The 20,913-nt window shown below is 48.1% G+C and overlaps 1 protein-coding gene across 1 annotated transcript; it reads left to right on the top strand.

The window, feature by feature from the left end:
- The first annotated feature begins 655 nt into the window (after positions 1 to 655).
- Positions 656 to 20,198, top strand: TGFB3 (transforming growth factor beta 3). The gene is given in 8 exon segments (XM_083619937.1): positions 656 to 789; positions 791 to 1,202; positions 8,089 to 8,252; positions 9,239 to 9,368; positions 14,082 to 14,189; positions 15,511 to 15,685; positions 16,346 to 16,499; positions 19,237 to 20,198. Coding segments are annotated over 8 exon segments (1,398 nt in total). The 5' UTR covers positions 656 to 693; the 3' UTR covers positions 19,396 to 20,198.
- Positions 20,199 to 20,913: the final 715 nt, after the last annotated feature.

The following is a 20,913-nucleotide window of genomic DNA, read 5'->3' as shown; positions in this document are numbered from 1 at the left end:
TTGTGAGGGCGCGCAAAGGAAGAGGAGGAGGAGGCGGCGGCGGGACAGGGGGCGCGAGAGTGAGAGAGAGAGACGCGAAGGGGGCTCGGCGCCGGGGAGCCCCGTCGAGCTCGAGGGGAGCCGTGGGGAGGAGGGGCGAGGCGGACCAAGGGGAAGGAGACGGCCGCCTGGCACCTGGAGACGGCGGAGAGAGACGCGGGCAGGCAGGCGGCCGGCAACCAGCCCAGCCAGCGCCCGCGGGTCGCCCGTGACGGCGCTCGCTCGCTCGCTCTCTCCCTCCCTCGACGCCGCCAATGAAGCCGAGGCGCAGCTCGTGAAGCGCCTCCGCTTCGGCCCGCCTGCCGGGGGAATGGCGACCAAACGGGAGGCATGAGCGGGGCGCGCCGGCCGCCGCAAGTGCGCTCCCGGGCCCGCCCGACACGTGCGCTCCCGGCTGCGCCTCCAGGGCTCCTGGCTCCGGAGCCGCGCAGCGCCGCGTAATTGTGAGCCCGGGGAGCAGCGGGGGCGCGCGGGCGCGGCGGTTGGAGCCCCCTCGACGGCCGCTGTGCGCCTTCGAACTCATGGAGAGGGACCCCGGCAGGGCGAGGCGCCGATCCGCTCCCTCCTCCTCCTCCTCCCGCTCCTGTTGCTTTAGTGCCGCCCGCGCTTCTTCCTAGAAGTCCCCCCTCGCTCCCGCGGCCGGGGAGTTCCTTCATGCACCTTCTCGCCGAGCGCCGCCAGCCTGCAGGATCCGCCTCGTCGGCGGCGCCCTTTTGCGCGCGCGCGCTCTCCGCCGAGGGGGCGTCCCGCCGCCGCCGCTGCTGCCGCTTCCTCCTCCTCCTCCTCTCCCCGCTCCCTGCCGTCACCGCGCCTGAAGATGCACTTGCACAGGGCTCTGCTGCTCCTCTCCCTGCTGAGCTTGGCCACCGTCAGCCTGTCGCTGTCCTCCTGCACGACGCTGGACCTGGAGCACATCAAGAAGAAGAGGGTGGAGGCCATCCGGGGCCAGATCCTGAGCAAGTTGCGCCTCACCAGCCCCCCGGAGACTGTGGGGCCGAGCCACGTGCCCTACCAGATCCTGGCTCTGTATAACAGCACCCGGGAGCTCCTGGAAGAGATGGAGGAGGAGAAGGAGGAGAGCTGCTCCCAGGACCACACCGAGTCTGAGTACTACGCCAAGGAGATCCACAAGTTTGACATGATCCAGGGCTTCCCGGAGCACAGTAAGTCCCGAATCCTGTCCCCGAAAGGGCTTTTGTTGGGGGGGGGCGGGGTGATGCCTAAGATTCGCAGCGGAAAATCAGATCCGCAGAGGCTGCCCAGGTAGCTTGGAAGAGATGTTTCTATGCAACAAAAAGCTCCATGGTGGGGAGAGGATTGGGAGAGCACATCTGACTTGGGTTACTCTTAAGTCCATTGTAGGGATGGAAAGTTGAGGCAGAGTGGTACGGTTACATGGGTAAACTGAGATTTGAACCCAGGTTTGAAGACCCAAGGCTTGGTTCCCTGGATTATTCTGATTCTCATAAATGCCTGGGAATTCCAGGTTGCAGGAATGGAGAGAATTTCTCTGCCTGAGCTGCTGAAATCAGGAAGGCAGTGCCTTGGCAGCTGAAATGCATTTTCTCTGGGATGCAGAATCCTGTCCAACCAAGTGGTTGGCAACAGCTGCCCATTGCACCACTGACTGCAGTGCATGTGCTGTGAGTGTATGCCAAGTAGTTGCAAGTGCTGTTGCAAGTAGTATCCTTGCACACATATCGGCTATTCAGCTAATCTAGCATTAGATGCACTGTCTGTCTTTGCAAAGACTTGTGCGTGTTGCCAGTGTCTGTTTTGGATGCACCCGTATATCCTAAGCAGCCATGAGTCAGGAAGGAATGTTTGTGTGTCCAGGTTGAAGTGGGGGGAAGCATTTGAGTGAGAGAATAAAATGCATCTGGCTGTGAATTTGTGGCAGATGTACGGAAGTGTGGGTCTGGCCAATTTACATGTAAGCTGTGCGCTCTCTGTACATTGACTTTTGTTCATATGTATCCATGATTTTTGCACCCGCAGTAAACACTTTTCAAAACTGGGCCTGGAATCTTGGCAAACGCTTAGAGTGCATAGGCAGGTTTTCCAATCATCTGGGGGCTGTGAGATCCTGGCAAAGCCATGTTTCCTTTTGCTGCCATTAGGTGTCCTCGTGGGCTCTTGAATTACAGCAGAGCGGTTTGGGGGTGGGAAGAAGGATGTGGCCAAGTGCTGTTGAGGGAGGGGTGCCGAAGGCAGCAACCGGGGGAGGATGGCAGGAGTATCTTTCAGGATGTTGATCAATGTGAAGAGGTTGGAGGAGCTGTGGAAATGTGGCTCAGAGGCAGGATCCGATGTTGTGCACACTTTGGGAGCAAGTCCCATTGAAGAAAGCGAGCCTTGCAACTGAGTAAATGCACCCCAGGAAGAGGCTGGCAGAAGGCTAACTTGCTTTGAAACCCTGAGCCATGGAAGGCAGGCACTTGCTGTGGAACTGCCCCCTCCCAGCAGGTGAAGAATCCTGAGCAGCGTTGGCACCAGGGCAAGCCAGAGCTGAGCCAGCTCTCAGTGTCTTGGAATAACATCAGCCCCAAATCCAGCCAACGAACAGGAAACCGAGCCAATGTCTAGAAAACTAAAGTAGGAGGGGTGGAGGGAAGTGGGAAAAGAGAGACTGAGAGGGAGAGCGGGGAGGGACGTACTTCAGGATTGGGAGAGAAAAGGCGTTATGAGGCTTGGAAGCCAAAATGTATCCTTGAAGGGCTGAGCAGATACATTAAAATGTTCCATATGTGAGTAGCGGTCACCACAAATACTGGGCAAGAGTCCTTCCTTGTGGGGTACATGCACGCATACATGAGCACTAGGCATAGTGAGGTAAGCCGAGTTGAGTGGATTTGGGTTATGTTTGGCATGTGGCGAAGCGGGGTGGGCATGATCAGGCATAGCCACAACTCTTCAACCCACACTTGGATTTGCAGCCGTAAGGGGAATGTAAGGGGAAATTGTTCAGCCACTGAAGCCCTTTGGCTCAGATCCACCCCGTCCACCGCCCCAACACACACCACTGTGGTCGCATGACCTGAGTAACGCAGGAGCTTTGCACAAAAACAAAACGGTGTGGATGTCTTTCCAGGCAGGAAACCATTTTTACAAAGTGGCTCCCCACACAGTTTGGGCAACCCCAGCTTTGCCAGCCAGTGCTATCCCCACCTCAACAAAGAGACAGTGGTGTAGCGTGGGTTGTCAGCACCCGGGGCAAGGCAAGTAATTTGCGCCCCCTAACCCGTGGATTTGCGCCCCCTAACCCGTGGATTTGCGCCCCCTAACCTGTGGATTTGCGCCCCCTAACCCATGGATTTGCCCTAACCCCAGATGTTGCGCCCGGTGCGGCCCGCCCCCCCTGCACCCCCCACGCTACGCCACTGCAAAGAGAGTTTGTGTTAGCATGGTGGAAGTGGCCAAACCATGTGAGGAGCCACTTCCATGTGAACCTACACACTTTCCTTTTCAAGAGGGGAACCAAAGCCAGCATCCAACAAAATAGATGCAGGCTTGTGCATGGACTTTTGACTGCAGAAACTAAATTCCCCCACCTCTCCTCTCCCTGTGTTGAGGGCATGTGGTGGTGAAGAAGTAGGATCTTTTTGGGTTGGATGCTACCCCAAGTCTCCAAATAGAGTCTAAGAAGAACTGGGGGCAGCCCAGAGATCAAGCCAAGGGGAAACGTGGAGGATGAGGAAAAGGAGGTGGAAAAAGCTGGAGTAACAGGGCAGCCTCTTCCCAATGCGGAGGAGATGGTCGCTGAGCTACTAACAGGAAGGAAGCACAGCAGAGCAGCCAGATCCTCTTTATCAGTGGCAGGGAAAAGGAAGGTGCTGAGGAGGCACCACAAAGATGCAGATGCTAAGCAGATGTTGTGCATCTGTGTCTTCTCACACGGAGGGGTGGCAATGTGGAGCCCTAGAGGCTGAGCCTATGCAGATGTGGAGTCACGTCAGGAGGTATCAGCTTTTCTTAGCGCTGCTGTTGCAATGCCAGCCAGCGCTGCGATGACAGCCAACCATCATCTGTGTTGTTATTCTTGCCCAGCTTCCCAGAACAGTGAGAAGTTCCAGAGGGGCAGCGCCTACCTAGATTTGGTTTCCTTTACAAGGGTCGCTTGAGACTGGCTGGAGTTTTGTAATCTTCAACATTATTTTCAAATACTGTACACTGGTAGAGCAGGCAGTAGGTGGAAGCACACGTCTTAAACACCCTGACAGTTGATCCAGCTGCTCCACATCAACTCTCCAGGGAAGAGCAGTCAGGACCCCAAAATGCTTTCAACATCTGACAAGAGGGTAAAACTCATCTCAGCGGTCTCTGTTTCTCCTATGAAAGCAAACCAACCCTGCTGATTTAAAACCTGGTTCTGTTATTCTGTTTGTGTACAGAGCCAGATTACATGAGGTAGGGGAAACAGAAGACTTGAGGAAGATCCAGCCGTTGAAAGCAACCAAACTACAATGTCCTGAACAAAATGTTAGGAAGTGGTAACTTTCCCGCCAGCTGTGAAGGAGATTTCGGCAGGTCCTTCTCGCTCCATTAACCCACTTCTGTATTTAGCTCAGTGGGTCCTGCCTCTTCTTGGTGATGTAAATTCCAAGCCCAGAGCCAATTTGCACACTCCAGTTTCAGGATCAGTTCTCTGAATGATTCTTCTGAAAACAATTTGGGAACATATAGCTGTTGTGAATGGGTCCAGGGAAATCCTTGTGCCCAAAACCGAATGGAAACTTTAGAGGTAACTGCTTGAAATGTGATCTAGTGCAGGGGCACATAGTGTCTCCTCTGTTCTATCTACCTGCATACTGGTAGGGAAGTCATTCAGGAATATACAGTAACGTATTCGCACACTACATTCCCACAAGTATTTGGGTATAACGACTGCAAAAAAACAACAACATGTGAACCAGTCCTGTTGTTTCATGCTGGAATAAGGTATTAAGGTGCCAATGCAGCTAGATTCATTTGTGGAAGTGAATGGTTCCTAATATTCATTTGACCAAAGCCCTGCATAAAAGTTACATGATTAATGTAATGATTTTTTTTTAAAGTCAGAATAACTCATCTAAATGGATGAGGGAAAGAGAGGTGTCAATAGCCATTAATAATGGATCTACATTTATGGTGAATGGGAGCCTATGACCCGGCAGATCCTGTTGGATTCCAGCTCCCATCACACCAAGCAGCATGGCCAGTAGTTGGGGGCAATGAGAGGATTGGGGGCCCATCAAGATCTGGATGTCCACTGGCTCCACACATCTGATGCAGAAGGACCATGCCATTGCCCCAAGATGCTCTTGATTAAAGTTAGACTCGCCATAAATAAGAAGTTGGAACCCATAAATCACTACGAAGAAGCTGGGGAAATGGAGGCGAGGTTGTCAAGATCCTTTTGAAATAGATATGCCCCCCTCACTTGCTGCAAGGCGTCTCCTCTGTTGGTCCTTTGGGACCAAGTTGTCTTCATCCCAAGAGACGCCGCTGAACTTAGATCACAGTGAGGAAGATGGGGATGAAATTTAGCAGGGATCTGCCTTGCAGAAATCTGTGGTGCTCCAGCCACTTGCCTAAGCAACGGATTTGGTCCCATGTCTTAAAAAAAGAGAAGTGGCTGATGTTCAACTTTCCCATGGCTCTGTCCCTCTGCCAGGTGGTGATTCAGAATGAATTTCGGAGCCAAAGCCAGTCTCCTCCCCGCCTTTCTCCCTCAGGAAGCGGGGAGAGCCTTATTCCATGGAGGGCTTCAGGATTGATACAGGCAAATCTGAGCTTACACACACAGGAAACTGTTCTGGCTCCAAACCATCCACCAGATACCTCGCAAGTATTTGTCCTGTTCCAGGACTTGGGTCCAGCAGGGGAAGTGAGATAGCAGGAGGAGGAGAGCTGAAGCTCTGATAGGAAAGCAGACCCGATATTTTAGGAGCAGCCTCACATCCTCATTCCAGATGGTGATAAAAGAGGAAGTTCCCTACACATGCACACAAACACTCCAGCATTTCATCCCAGGGACAGTAGTGCATCGCAAAGAGAGAACGGGTGGCTGCGGTCCATGTTTAGCCCCAGCGTGGCAGGCTTCCCAAAGGGCCAGGCATGCTTGTCAAAAGCAGCTGAGAACACCACAGCTGTGTGCCTCTGGGGAAGCCGCCTCTGTATGTGTGTGAACTAAGGACCCCGCCCAGCCTCCCCCTGGTCTATATTCCAGTCTGACTTTGGTGACCAGGGTGCAACTGGCCATCTTTTACTACAGGAACAGGCAACCTGCAGCCTTTAGCCTCTGCCCAAATTCATGTGGCTGTTTGCAAACAATCTAGCCATCCCCCAGAAGCTGGATGGGCAGGAATGAAAGAGGGAGAGAGGGGGGAGGGGGGAGCGAAGGAGTTTCCCCACCCACTTTTGGCTCTGATCCTGCCCACAGCCTTGTCTCCCACCAGCATGCGGTTCTTGACAGATTACCCCCCCCAAAAAAAAAACCTCCAGGTTTTTCACTCCTGCGTTCCTATGCATGTAAACATCTATCCATTATAAGTTTTACAATTGTTGCTTGTCCCGAGCATTGGGAATGGAATGGGTTTAAAGAAACGAATGTGCAGTATAAAAGAGAAAGAGAAAACTAAAATGCAACCAGTGTTTTAGTAGTGAAAGTCGTGTGCTTGGGACAAAAGGGCTTCTTTGTTCCTTGATGCCGAGAATTGTTAATCCACTTACAGGAACAGCAGCTCAGTAGAAGTCACAGCTACCTTCCTCACTACCTGTGACTTGGTGACTACATGGGACCATTTCACACTTGATGCCCTAAGCATGTTTGCTGTGGCTTTATTGGTTCTGCAACAGGGTTCGTGGCTGTAAGCATGTAAGAGTGTGAAAGATTTGCATTTCCAAAGTAATGGCGATCCTGTGCCATATGTACAACTATATATATTTGCGCATACCTAGGGAATCCCCCAAGCCTGTAGAAACCACTGTCTTCTTATTGGGTGTCCCTGTTTCCTCTTCCAGTTTGGTAGTGAACTTGGGTGGTCAAGTGCCTATTGGAGACTGTGATGGTGCATTCACCTCGCCTTTGTTACGTGCATCCAAGTGATTCTTCCATGAGACACTGAGATCATCCATACCCCTGAGCTACTGCCAGGAACATAGCTATGGGCGAAATGATACGTTTTATTGAGCCATTGTAATTCAGTGCATTGTAATTCAGGGAAGTTCTTGAAGTTAACATATGGTTTGTTGGTTTACAGGGGTCAGCAAACTTTTTCAGCAGGGGGCCAGTTCACTGTCCCTCAGACCTTGTGGGGGCCGGACTATATTTTGAAAAAAAATGTAAAATGAACGAATTTCTATGCCCCAGAAATAACCCAGAGATGCATTTTAAATAAAAGCACACAATTTACTCATGTAAAAACACCAGGCAGGCCTTACAAATAACCCAGAGATGCATTTTAAATAAAAGGACACATTCCACTCATGTAAAAACATGCTGATTCCCGGACTGTCCGCGGGCCGGATTTAGAAGGCGATTGGGCCATTTCCAGCCCCCGGGCCTTAGTTTGCCTACCCATGGTTTATTCCTTGCAGTGGAGGCTGGTCCTTTAGAGTGAGCAGGGCACTGTGCCACCAAACGCAGCCTGCCCCAATTTGCCTACAGGAGGTGGCCCTGGCTGTCAGTTTCCTCCTGCTCAGTCTCCGTCTTGCCCAGGCAGAACCAGCAGGCAAGGGGGTGGTAATAAAATGAGAATGAGTTGGCTCTGCCTGTCATTGACTCCACCAGCAATAGGTCTCCTCCCCTGGCATCAGCTACCACTGATTCCTTCAGGCCAGCATGGCAAAATGACTGTCTACCATGACAACGCTAGAAGCAATGGGGATTTTTCTCCTATGCAGGTGTCTACAGTTTAGGGAGAAGAATCAAGGCGTAGCTAGACCCTGTCTCAGCTATTAATAACGCTGTCACCAAGTGCTGAATTTATGAGCCTGAGATCCTCTCATCTGTTGGATTGTGGACCATCCTGGCTAATAGGTTATTTCGGTTCCTTCTTTTTCTCTTAGATGAACTGACTTACTGCCCCAAAGGCGTAACTTCCAACCTGTTCCGTTTCAACGTGTCTTCAGCAGAGAAGAACAGCACCAACCTCTTCCGGGCTGAGTTTCGGGTCCTGCGAGTGCCAAACCTCAGTTCAAAACGCACAGAGCAGCGTATTGAACTCTTTCAGGTGAGCAAGGTTAATGCTGGGGCAGAGTGAAGTGCCTAGTTGCCGCCCCGTCTCCCCCCAAAACATAAATGCTAACACTGCGATCCTCTGTTATTAAACACCATTTAATGTTATTTCTCTTAATGGTGTTACAATATTCTGCACCCAAAGAAGAAATGTGGGAGGGGAAGAAATGTGCAAAGCTGTAGCATTAGGGGAGCGTTTTGTAAATGATCTCTCCATCCTCCCATTTTCCTATTTGTTTTCTACATCTGATTTAACTCCTGCAAACGCTGCTGTACTTCAGGGAATAGCCTGATGTATTTAAAGAAATAATAGAGCATTGGAACATTGTATATGTTCCAATGCTCTATTATTTCCTTACATACATTAGGACTCAGGGTTTCCAAACTTGGGTCTCTGGCTGTTTTTGGACTACAATTCCCATCATCCTGGAACGTAACCCTCGCATAAATGGGGAGTTGCCTGTACAATGTATAGTTGGCCCTTTAGTACCTTCTTTGCCAGCATTGCTTTCCCAGTATTTGTGGTGACACGCTGGAAGCAGAATCCTGTAAGCAGTGGCACAGGACCAGCTGGCCCATGCGCAAGGAGGCAGCACATGTGGAATTTTCCAGCAGTTTTCCATCCGATTAGCTGCCGCTTGCCTAGCTGTTGCGCAGCAGATCAGCCTTCAGTTTCTGACTGGCCTCCTTGTTGCATTTCATCACACCCGGTCAATCCTCGTGTGTTCTCCTGTATATTTTCACTTCTTCCTGTCTAAAGCATGTACAGAACTTGGAAGGATTCTCCTCTGCATTGAGCAGCAACTATTTTGACCCGTTCTTGGGCTTCATCGCCTTCGTATCCAGCAAATCGGTAACACACGGGAAGCGTGCAAATGTTTGTATGGAGAGGATTGTCCTAGTCCGTTCTAGTTTGGGAAGACACACTTGCTGCTGTTGCTGAACTGAGCAGGGGGTCTTGCGTGTCTCCTCCCCATGCAGATCCTGAAGCCTGATGAGCACATTGCAAAGCAGCGCTACCTCAGTGGCCGGAATGTGATGACGCGCGGCTCCCCTGAGTGGCTGTCCTTTGATGTCACGGACACAGTGCGAGAATGGCTTTTGCATAGAGGTGAGTGCAGCAGGAAGGAGGTTCAGGGATCCTCTTTGTCTGGATCAGGTGGTCACGCAGACATGTCCGTCAATAACTCATCACCGAGAGTGAACTACTCGCCATTCACAGCACAATGTTTAAATTGTTTCCACTGTCCATTTTTATTTTTTAGTTTCCTGACCCTCTGTCTGTCTCCCCCAACAAAATGAAGGCAAGATGTTATATTTTGCCCCGAGGGGGAGGGAAGCTGCGGCAGAAATAAGCTTTCAGACAAGATTTATTTCCCATTTTTGTTTTGTTTATTGATAATTTAATAATAATTTGATGTAAATGGCTTTGTGAAGTTTAGCAGTATATAAATACCTGAAATAATAAGTGATGTAAATTATAACAAGTAATACAGTACATATTTGCAATTAATCAAGGAAAGGGAATACGAATCAAAATAGGGAGAGCTAAAAAGAGGATATTGACCTCTGAGAAAGGCATTGCGCTTGACATGATATCTGTGGCACCCAGTCATATTTATTTCGACCGCCCCATTCCTCTAAGGGGCTCTGGGTAGCATAAACTTCCTTCTTTATCCTCATATCTTTCTTCTTTATCCCTGTGAGGTAAGTTAGATTGAGAGGGAATGGTCAGCTGAAGGTTACCTATTGACTTGGTGGCTGAGTGGGCATTTGAACCTGAGTCTTTCCAGTTCTACAAGCCATTCAGACATGCAAATCACCATTTTGATGCATTATGCTCACTCAGTGACTACAGCATCTGTGAAGCAGACAAAAGAGTCTAAATTTAACCAGTAATAACTGTCATCGGTTCATTCTATTTTGTGAGGATGTATTCTGACAGATTTCTCAGCAGCTTCAGATATATGAGTAATTAACTTCTCTGGGGAAGTATGCTTTTGAGCAAAGCACATCACTGGATTTCCATCATCCTAAGTAATAGTGCTGTTCAGAGAGTTCACTGGTCGATAATTTTGTCCATTTCTCAAGTAGTTCATTAACCTGCTCCAGTTCTTAGATAAACAGACTGAAAGGCCAAAATTAGAGGGAGAAATCCTGTCCATGCTACAGAAAATCAAGGCAACTAACTTGTAAGGGAGGCCCATACTTGTAAGTTGAGAGTGGTCCCCCGCTGCTTCTGTGGCTGTTCTCACCAAGCCACTGCCAACTCTGTTGCTTGACACTGCTCCCCAGTGCCCCCCTCAAATTTCACAGAGGGTAGACCAAACTAGCCCAAGGAAAGTTGGAAAGGTCAGATGGGTGGGGGAACCCAGCCCCAAAGATCTTATGGGCAACTGGTATCCTGACTGCAGGTGGAGGTGGCTGGGATGAGACTGCCAGTAAGTCAGTGCCACTGATTCAGTGGTACCACAAGTCCCTCAGAGCTGTGCCAGGGTTGTGAGGGGGTCTTAGCAAAGTGCCATCGAATGGCCCTTCTGCAGCTCCCCTCTTAGTTTTCTCAAAATGCTGTACCTTTGAAGTTCTGTCATTCCAGGGCACTGTGGGTTTAAAAAAAATGCAAGCCCTCACTGGTAGCTGCCATGTTTTTGTGACATGATGGCTGTTTTTGGTTTTTTTGTTTTTAAATCAACAATGTTCTGGAAAGTTGGGGGACATACTATTTTAGAAAAAATAAGAGCCTGAAGCAGAGATCCTGTCAGATGTCACCATTGGCAGGCTTCACCACTGACGTACCACCACCGCTGTAACTCTTCCATTTTCAGATTTAGCATGTAGAGGCCATGCTCTAGTCTACATGCACACATGTGAGCACACATGTGTTGCACCGACACACCCTTACGAAGGTGGAACTCATGTAAGGGGGTGCACCAATGGTCAGCTACGATATTAGGCTAAATCTGTCCAGTGGCGTAGCGTGGGTTGTCAGCACGCGTAGCGTGGGTTGTCACCCGGGGCAAGGCAAGTAATTTGCTCCCCCTAACCCGTGGATTTTAGCACTCGAGTCTCTTCCACTAGATTATCCCACTTCCTGATCGGCAAGGAGGAGGATCCTTGTGACAATAGCGAAATTTTTGCAAAATCTGTGACAGCGCTGAGAGAGAGTGAGTGAGCCAGGTAGGGGCAGAGAGCTGCGAGTGCAAGCGCGCCCTTCCCCAGATGTTGCGCCCGGTGCGGCCGGCCCCCCCTGCACCCCCACGCTACGCCACTGAATCTGTCACCCCATAGTGAACCCAAATGCACATGTATCAAGTCGATGTCTACACTGTCTTAGAGGAATTGGCAAGAAATTTGCTTCTGTTCAGCACAAGAAGCTGCTGGGCATGAGGGCATCTTGAGGCAAGACTATTGATTCATAGTTGGCCTGTCCTTGCAGGTACAGTCGTATCTGGATGCCTGTCAAAGCTGGTATGCAGGCAATAAATTCTAGGAGGAGAAGCCGATTTTACGCTTCTTAGATTTTTCTTGGCCAGAGTCCAGGGACTGAACTATTGGTAGTGCAAAGCTGTTAATCTGACTAGTAGCATGCATGTCGCACAGCTTTTGATGTAGGTGACGCTTGCAGATACAAGCAGCAGGTACCTTACCCAGGGCTTTGCGGCTTGTGCAATATAACAGTTGGTGCAGGGCTCGGCATTCATCAGAGAATATCAGGAGAAATGCCGGCAGCTATAGAATTCAAGATGTGGGATTCAGCAGCTGCCACCAGCTGGGAAGATTAAACAGGTGCTGAGATCCAATGGCTGCTTCTAGCTTGATCCTCGAGAGCCTTAGACAATTCCTCTGACTGCAGCTAGCAATGTCCACTTGCACAGTATATGTTGGTTACTGCTTCTTTCCCCCACCCCTTGCCAGAGCTTTCAAATGCCATGACAATGCAAGGCAAATTCAAGGTCGAAATTACATATGTAAAACAGATGAACCTGTGTTACTGTTCCCAACAAAGATCCCAGTTGCAGCATTTAGGGTTTTGTGGTTGTTTTGTTTTTGAGGGCTTTCTGACTTGCGGTACAGAATTCCAAAAAGAAGCTTTCTTGTTAGTCTCAACCATTTCTATAAAGACAAGGACAGGAGAGTTATGCAGCCTAATGCTGTTCATATTTACTTAGAAATAAGTTCTGTGGGATTTCTCCCACCAAATTATCATAGGTCTGGAGCCTTGAGTGTCAAGAGGCCTCTCTTTTGTGTGTTTTCTGATTGGGCTCTAAATCTTATTATGATCATAATTCAGGAAAATTCTGCTTAAATGGATGGACTCATACAAATTCAAAAGGACAAGACCATCCAAAATCTCAGTGGAACTTGAAACAGCATCAAAGTGGAACTGCTAGGGATCGGTGGATCACTAAGTGTTGCTTTCTATCACGTTCTCATTTTTCCAGTATTAATTTCAGTTCTCCACATCTCCATATACGTATTTTTTAAAATGAAAATCTCATGAAAATCAATTACCATGAGAGTGGGCATTTCTCCTAATAGCCACACATTTGTATGCAGTTTTGCCTAATACACACTTTCCCCCAAAGCCATTATGTCTAATATAATGCTGTTTTGAACATTATGTTCACTAATTTGTGTATTTCCAAGCATACTTTATCCTAGTATATGCACTTTTGCATATATTATTTGTTGGGAAAACTGCATTTGGAGAGGCATGCATTTTGAAGGATAGCTGTGTTTTGTACTGCTTCAGAAAGTGCAAATTTAGTAGGTTCGACTTTAAATGCAAACCAAGGCTGCATTCACACAGTTGCATTATTGCATTTTCATGTTGCTTCCCTAGCTGTTAATTTCCACATTATATTTGAGCTTTCACACGATATAAAAACCACTTCTGGAACTATAGTGAAACATGGCAAAACTATAATGGAATATAGTGCAAGTTTAGCACTGATTTCCATAAAATTTGCAGACTGATTTTTTTCTGGAAGGAAATTATATAGATATGAGCACTAAACTTGCACTATATTCCACTCCAGTGGTACCTCGGGTTACATGTGCTTCAGGTTACAGACTCCGCTAACCCAGAAATAGTACCTCGGGTTAAGAACTTTGCTTCAGGATGAGAACAGAAATTGTGCTCCGGTGGCGCGGCAGCAGCGGGAGGCCCCATTAGCTAAAGTGGTGCTTCAGGTTAAGAACAGTTTCAGGTTAAGAACGGACCTCCGGAACAAATTAAGTACTTAACCTGAGGTACCACTGTATAGTTCTAGCAGTGGCTTTTATGTGGTGTGGAAGCTTAGATGTAATGCAGAACTTAAAAGTTAGGGGAAAGTTGCAAAAATTGAATAAACTACCATGTGAATGCATCTAGAATCAAATTTCTCCGCCATCCCTAGAAGGCTTTCGAGATTGCTGCCAAAGAGCAACCTGGGTCTGCTTACCTGCCCCCAGTCTCTATCCATAGCATCTTCCCTGTCTTAATGTCATTACATTATGCACTTTCCTATTCCTGCCACTGGCAGCCAATGTTGGGGAGCAAAGGTGAGGAACCTGGATGATGTCAGAACATGAAGTGACTTCAACTGTGCAACATGGAGCAGGATAGGAAAATGCATCATGAGCCGCCACTTGGGGCAGAAAGTCCATATTCACTGCATGTAGAACTCCACCTCCATTTTCCGCAACATAGGAGAATGTCAGTGCTGTTGTCTCCAAGGAAATTAAACATTGGTGGGACAAAGGAAATGGAATTGCCGAAGAACTGTTTGGATTGCAGGGACATTAAGTTGCTAGTTCACATGAATTCTTTCTCTCCAAACAGAATCTAACCTGGGACTGGAGATCAGCATCCACTGCCCATGTAACACCTTCCAGTCCAATGGCGACATCCTGGAGAACTTGCATGAGGTGCTGGAGATCAAGTTCAAAGGTGACAGGGGAGAGATTGGAGGGGGAAGCAGCGAAATGGGCCACCAGGAGAAATGAATCATTTCCCCATCTAGATTGGAGTGTTTTTAAAACATTGTTTCTGTGTGGGTTTTGCTGTTTCTTCACGATAAACCTGTGTAGGGGTTGTCATAGGAGGGCAGGGAGTACCTCAAAAGTGGGGAGGCACACATACCTCACAAATGCATGTAATCTCCTTTCTGTGGGGAATCTTGGGAACTGTAGTTTTGTGAGGGATGCTAGGCATTTTTAACAGAATTCTAAGCACCTCCCCCAAACAACAGTTCACAGGACTCTATGGGGGAAAGGCCATGACAGAGAAACTGGCACAGAATGCTAAAGTGAAGGGATATAGTCAAGGATGGATCTACTATGAAACTACTGAAGCTTAAACTTAAGGGCCCCTAATCTTGGAGGGGGCCCCAAAAGCAACTGTAGTCTACATTGCTTAAATTTTTTAGGTCTAGTAAAACCCAATTTGAGTCGCATGACTTAAATGGATTAGGTTGTTTGTTTTTTGTATATATTTCAACAGTCCCAATGTTTTAAGAGTCACACAAATGTTGTCAAGGTGTGGTAATCTGTCGTGGTACAACCCCAATGAAGAAGATAACAGTGGTTACCCCCACATCTTGGTTGCTGGTTGTGAAGGCGTCCCCATGACAATTCAAGTTTCAGGGCCCCCAAAATGTAGGTCCACCTCTGCATATATGTCTTCGCATAAAGCAGATACATTGCTGAAGTTAAAGTCTCTCTGGAAAACTCGGTTCTGATGCGTTCTTGGTTAGACTCTAGTTTCCAGCTGTCATGATGTGGGCATGAAGAATTTGGGCATCCAGCCTGAGGTGGCACAGGCAGCCAGCGGCTGAGTTAGGTTCAACATTAGCAGCTGCCTGGCTTTGGGCCCTGGGCTGTGGCCATGATACCCACAGGCTCCACATCCTGGATATTCCTTCTGCTGCACAGTTCCAGTCATCTGACATCTTCCTTAAGCCATTAATCTTCCTCGGCCTTTCTTGAGACTGAAACCAGTAACAAGAGGAGCAGATTAATGGCCCCACCACCAGTTTACAAATTATAAAGCAAATGACCCACAACACTTGGTTTCAGGCTAAGAGGAAACCTCGTTTCTCCTGGCAAGGCTGGCTGCAGTCCTTACAGAGGAACCTCACAGGGGCCAGTACTGCTGGAGAGTTTCCCAAGCTGCCCTCCTGTTAAACATCCTTCATGGATCCCAACATTTTCCACTGCAGCTCTAGAGCGGCCGTGCGGTTTTGCTGATGCCCTTCCCCTTCCCCTTCCAGGCATTGAGAGTGAGGACAGCCACGTGGGGCGTGGGGACTTGGGGAGCTTGAAGAAGCAGAAGGACCTGCACAACCCCCACTTGATCCTGATGATGCTGCCCCCCCACCGGCTGGGGAGCCCTGCCCTGAGAAGCCAGAGGAAGAAAAGGGCCCTCGACACCAATTACTGCTTTAGGTAAGCGAGGGATCCCTCTCCTTCCCTTCCACCTCACCCCTGGGGTTAACTGTGGCTCCACCTGTTTGCTCTGCAGCTGCAAGGCTGGCAATTGGCTAGTTTGCACTGTGATGGGGAAACGTTCTGGAAGCCCGATGCAAAGCAGGGATGGCTGGTTCAGTCAAGTATTGTGCCTGACAATGAGGGATGCCTTTGAGTTTCGCATTTCCTGCTTTGCACATGCGGAGCTCAGTGGCTTGCAATGTTTCCCTCAGTTTTGGTGAAATAGGAATTCGGGATCACACGCTTCTGATCCTCCTTTCGGCATTTCAGCCTGCCTGCTCAAAGGACCCACACTCCTCCCCCATGTGCTGTTTCGGTGGTTCCCCTGACCCTCCCCCCAGAGCCATTTTTTTTGGGGGGGTGCTCCATTGTGCAATAGGAAGTCCTTGCCCAGAGCTTTCACTGATGGACTTGTTAGGCGAGTAGTTACAAATTTAACCAATTCCAGTCAGGCAGCAAAACTTAATTCAGCTGGTAGACTTCAAATCCAGCTTGCTAGGTCACTAGTCTGGCCTACTGCTTGTTTGGGCTTCCAGCACCAAGTAAAAATTATGGTGCAGAGAAGAAGTCCCTGTTTCTCCAAAGCCCTTGATTCCATTTCAAACCCTTTTGTTCCAGGAACATGGAGGAAAACTGCTGTGTGCGTCGCCTCTACATTGACTTTCGGCAAGACCTGGGCTGGAAATGGGTCCACGAACCCAAGGGATACTTCGCCAACTTCTGCTCTGGACCTTGCCCATACCTTCGCAGTGCAGACACAACTCACAGCACGGTACATCAGTTCCTTAATATTAGCAGGGAACCTAGAATTTGGGAGATCTGTCTCCCCCAACTTAAAAAATAAATAAATCGTAGTTCATAGAGTTCTAGAGGCTCACAGAACTGTTGTTGGCATTGGCCTGTCTCAAGAGACAATAGAGTGCGCCTCCATGGGTGAAGTCAAACTGCTGTGTTAGTTCACTGGGTCACAAGCCTAGGCTGAGTGTAGGGAGGTCCAGTGCTGCCCAGATGACAAGACCCCCAACCCCACCCCACCCCCAGCTTCGCTGATGTGTTTGAAAGGAAAGCATAGCAATACATTTAGCTGCAGAGGTTGCCAATAGAAGAACTTAGGGTTGTGAGTTTGAAGGAAATCTGTACAGAGAAATGACATTTTCTAATTCTTAGAGCTATTTTTTATTTTCTTGTTTTATAACGCTCAAGACTTTGATCTGCCTCATGTTGGTGTGGCATGACTGATGGAAAGGCACTCAGTGGACACTCAGAATCAGTACCTATTTAGGCTTCTCATAACGTAATTCAAAGTTTAGAGTGGAGTAGTTTGCTAGCAGTTGGTATTCTACCCAGGGATTCTGTTTCACACGGAGTGAGAATTAGATTTAGTCCTGGGTTCAGCTACCATCTCAGCTCTGTACTCACTTTCAGGCCTTTGGCAAATGGTAGCCTCAGTAGTTGCCTTTCTGTAGAATGGATGCGCCTTTGAGCGAACTTGGGAATAATTGTTGAAGTGTCTTGGTTGAGGCTGCTCTTCTCGCATGCATTGAATTTCACTGGTCAAATTCTAGTACTTGTGGTGCTGAATATACCTAGTTGCCTCTGGCATGTTTCCTCATGTCCTCTTCATATTGGAAATGGGATGAATTATGCAAGTTACCATAAACGTACTTCTGTTCCAGCTGGAATATTTTGGGTGGGGAACAGAATAGAGGAAGGGAAGGAGTCATATGCATAACAAATGTAATAAGGTACAGGATGTGTAGGAACTACAGAGTAGGAAACGAAAACTGGGAAAAGGGCAAGACATACAATAGTCAGCATTCCATCCAAACCCATCCTGATTTCTGAGATAGGTCAGATGTTGTATTTTAAGCTTTGCTCTCACCTGTGCAGGCCACAAACTCCCCGCCCCCAATGATTCTGGTACAAATCCGTGAACTTGTGTGGCATAGTAGAGTCTACAGTCCATAGTGCAGTTGCAGAGATGCTTATTTCTAAGCACTGCAAGCATTTCCTGGTTATGGCTTTTTGTAGAGATCTATGTTATCCCTAGTGGCTGGTCTCAGCTGCTCAGCCAAGCTGTGTTGGCATCTGTACAGCATAGGCAGCTTCCTGCATTCCTCAATGACCCAAAAAGAAGAGAGCCCTATGGAAGAAGCGGTAGTGTTTTTCTGGCAATATACTTGGCAGCATCAAGATTTTAAAGGAAGCTGGTGTTATGTCATAACCTCAGACTAAAATGACAGAAAACCAGTGCCTGACAGATGGTGCTGTGGTCTCAAGGGAGACATTTCCTAGAGCATGTGGAAAGGGCAAGACTTTATAATGGAGAGAGGGCATCGTGAGAGTTTCCCCAATGCAGCTCAATAAAACGCTATTACTTAGGTTGTGAGCCCTATGGGGATAGATATGACCTAGTTGAGGCTGTCATAAGCTGATCTGAGCCCACAGGGCAGGCAAGGTTTAAATATAATTAAGGAAAGACACACACAGTGCGAGAGGATCTGTTTATTAGGAGTGAAGGCAAGTTCTGGCTCCTGTTCCCAGAGGAAGAGAACCCTTCACTGGTCAAATTCTAGTAATATGCAGGTATGCCAGCGGCACAGTGAAGCTGTGAAAAAGCGGTCAAAGGTGTCCATTATGGAGAAGCCAGTAGAGGGGATTCCGCAACCCTTGTCATTTAAAACCTTAAAGGAATGATTTATGAGGGTTTAGGGAGAAGCTGAGGACTAGAACGTGTGCCATCATTGTTAGCATCAGGCAGGCTTCTGTAGCCTGAGGAAAATTGTTCTTCTTTTACAGTAAGGCAGACTCCTCAGTATTTAGAGAGGCATTTTCAGTAGGGATAAAAGCAGATTGTGACTCTTTCCCCCATAAATCACCAACACCCCTCTTGCATGAAAAGCAGCAGCCTTTGGGGAGAAGCACTGCTCTAAGGTTAGATGTTTAAAAGAGTGGTTCAGATCCAAGACTAAGGAGGAGGTGGAAGAATCTGTCAGAGTCTCCCAGGGCTCTCATCTGGCACTCCCTCTCTGGCAATATATGAGATGGAGCAGAGAGAGACCTCATTGGATTTGTAGAGGATTCAAAAAGCTGGGAGAGAATGTAGATATCCGAGAGGGACTGGATTAAATCCAGCATGATCTGGAGATGCTGGCCAAAGCAAGTTGATTTTTTTCAGCTGTTTTTCTTGAAATTCAAACAGGGCCATAGGATGGTTACACCCAGGGATTTTTGTTTTTAAAAGAGCAGGCTTTGCTTATTTGAATGCAGAGTCGAGGTCTGAGGGCTACAGGGCTGCACTCGTGTTTCTGACTTCAGGCTGGGCTTTACTCAGCTGCTGCAAATTAATAACCATATTGCCTAACAAGCTGTTAAATCTGTTAGCGGTGGAGCTGGGTGTGGTAAGCTACACAGTTTAAGATCACTGAAGAGAAGCATGTTTTCTGCCTAATGGCGATTTGTTTTTTGGCCTAAACAGATTTGTGTGTTTTTCCTGGTTGCTTTTCCAGGTACTTGGCCTATACAATACGCTGAATCCTGAAGCATCCGCCTCCCCTTGCTGCGTGCCTCAGGATCTAGAGCCCCTCACCATCCTGTACTACGTTGGAAGGACCCCCAAAGTTGAGCAGCTCTCCAATATGGTGGTGAAATCCTGCAAATGCAGTTGAAAGGGACCCAGTGCCAACCATAGCCGAGAAATTGCAGCCATCCGTTCTCTGCTCCCAGGTCAAAACGAAAGAAGTACTTGAAGGAAGGTACTGTAATCTGGCTTTTCTTACACTGCAGTCAAGGACAATCTACCCACTTCGAAGAACTTTAATTAAAAAAACCACACACCTCTCTGCCTTCATGCCTCTCTTTTTCTTTGGGAGTTACTTTTGCAATACGGAGGCTGGGGAAGAAGACACACGTACCGGCTAAACATTTAGTGGACAGACAGAAAGAAGCAAATGAGGAAGAATTCACGGAAGGAGGAGACGATTAGCAGAGCTGTGGACATTTGGCAGGAACAATGGGACTTCTTATCCCACCATTGACTTCTCTGCGAGCCCAGCCTTTCCTACAGAGTAACGAATATTTCCTTATGAAGGAACGTAATATTTTCTTAGAACCAGAACATAATGGACATAATTATTCTGCCTACAAATGGGTGCAGGAGTCAGTGGTCCCAACTTCTCAGAACGACCACTTTAGAGAGGACCTCTTGACTATGGTGAATTCTCACACAGTTTCTCTCCTCCTGGAGTCCCTGCTCGATTACCTCTGGGTAAGAGTGGGCAGCAAATGCAGGATTCTTCAAAGTAATCTCTAAAGGATCCTGCACTTGCTGTGGTGGCTAAGGTATTGTAAGGAAATCTGCACATCTCTTGCACAAGGACCTGGCCCAGGCCACACCTGCCAAGGTTTTATTAAGAAGTATTAACCTCAACTATTGTAAAGAAAATAAATAAATATTTTTTGGAATTGGGAATTTTCTGTTCTAACAAGTTGCTTGGTCAGAGGAGGGGAATGGGTAGATGCACCAGAACTGCCAAAATTGGCTTTCTGAAAGCCTGCTGTTCTTGATAGTTCTGTGGTCTGAGGGATTGGATAGCAGATAGAACTTGAGCTTGTTTTCTGCTGAGAATGAAGTCGCTTAGCTTACCATGAACATTTGGTTGATTTTGGTTCTTAGTGAACTAGTCAGATCACTTTACCATGAACATGATAATGACGCTGTTTACTTCAACCGCATTTTGTTCTCCTGTGAAGCTGCTTTATACCAAAGCTATTCTTCATTGTCCTATTATGTTTGGGGCTGCCGACTCTGGCTGGTAGCAGCTCTCCAAGGTCTCTGGCAGGGGTCTCTTGCAGCTGTGCTATCCCACATCGTTTTAAGTGGAGAGATCAGGAATTCAACCTGGGACTGGTTCCATGTGCTCTACCATTGACCTCTTTCAGGAATGAGGCCAATAAAAAGGGGGCCAACTCTGCTCTTGTTGCAGTGCCTATTGGTCCTTTGCCCTTCTACTTATGTTTCATTTTCACATACTTAAGTGAGGGGCTGTGACTGATCTACAGTAATCCAGTTCTCCTTGCTTGCATTTCCTCCTTTTCCACCATAAGCCCCACTCCATCGCCGTGACTCTGCTGTTTATGCTCACTCCTCTGCTTTTTTCGTGTGTGGTCTCCCATCTACATCGGCT

This window comes from Podarcis filfolensis (assembly GCF_964270895.1).
Source record: "Podarcis filfolensis genome assembly, chromosome: 1".
NCBI lineage: Eukaryota > Metazoa > Chordata > Lepidosauria > Squamata > Lacertidae > Podarcis > Podarcis filfolensis.
The sequence above is the reverse complement of the archived record's forward strand: the minus strand, read 5'-3'. Positions and strand labels throughout refer to the sequence as shown.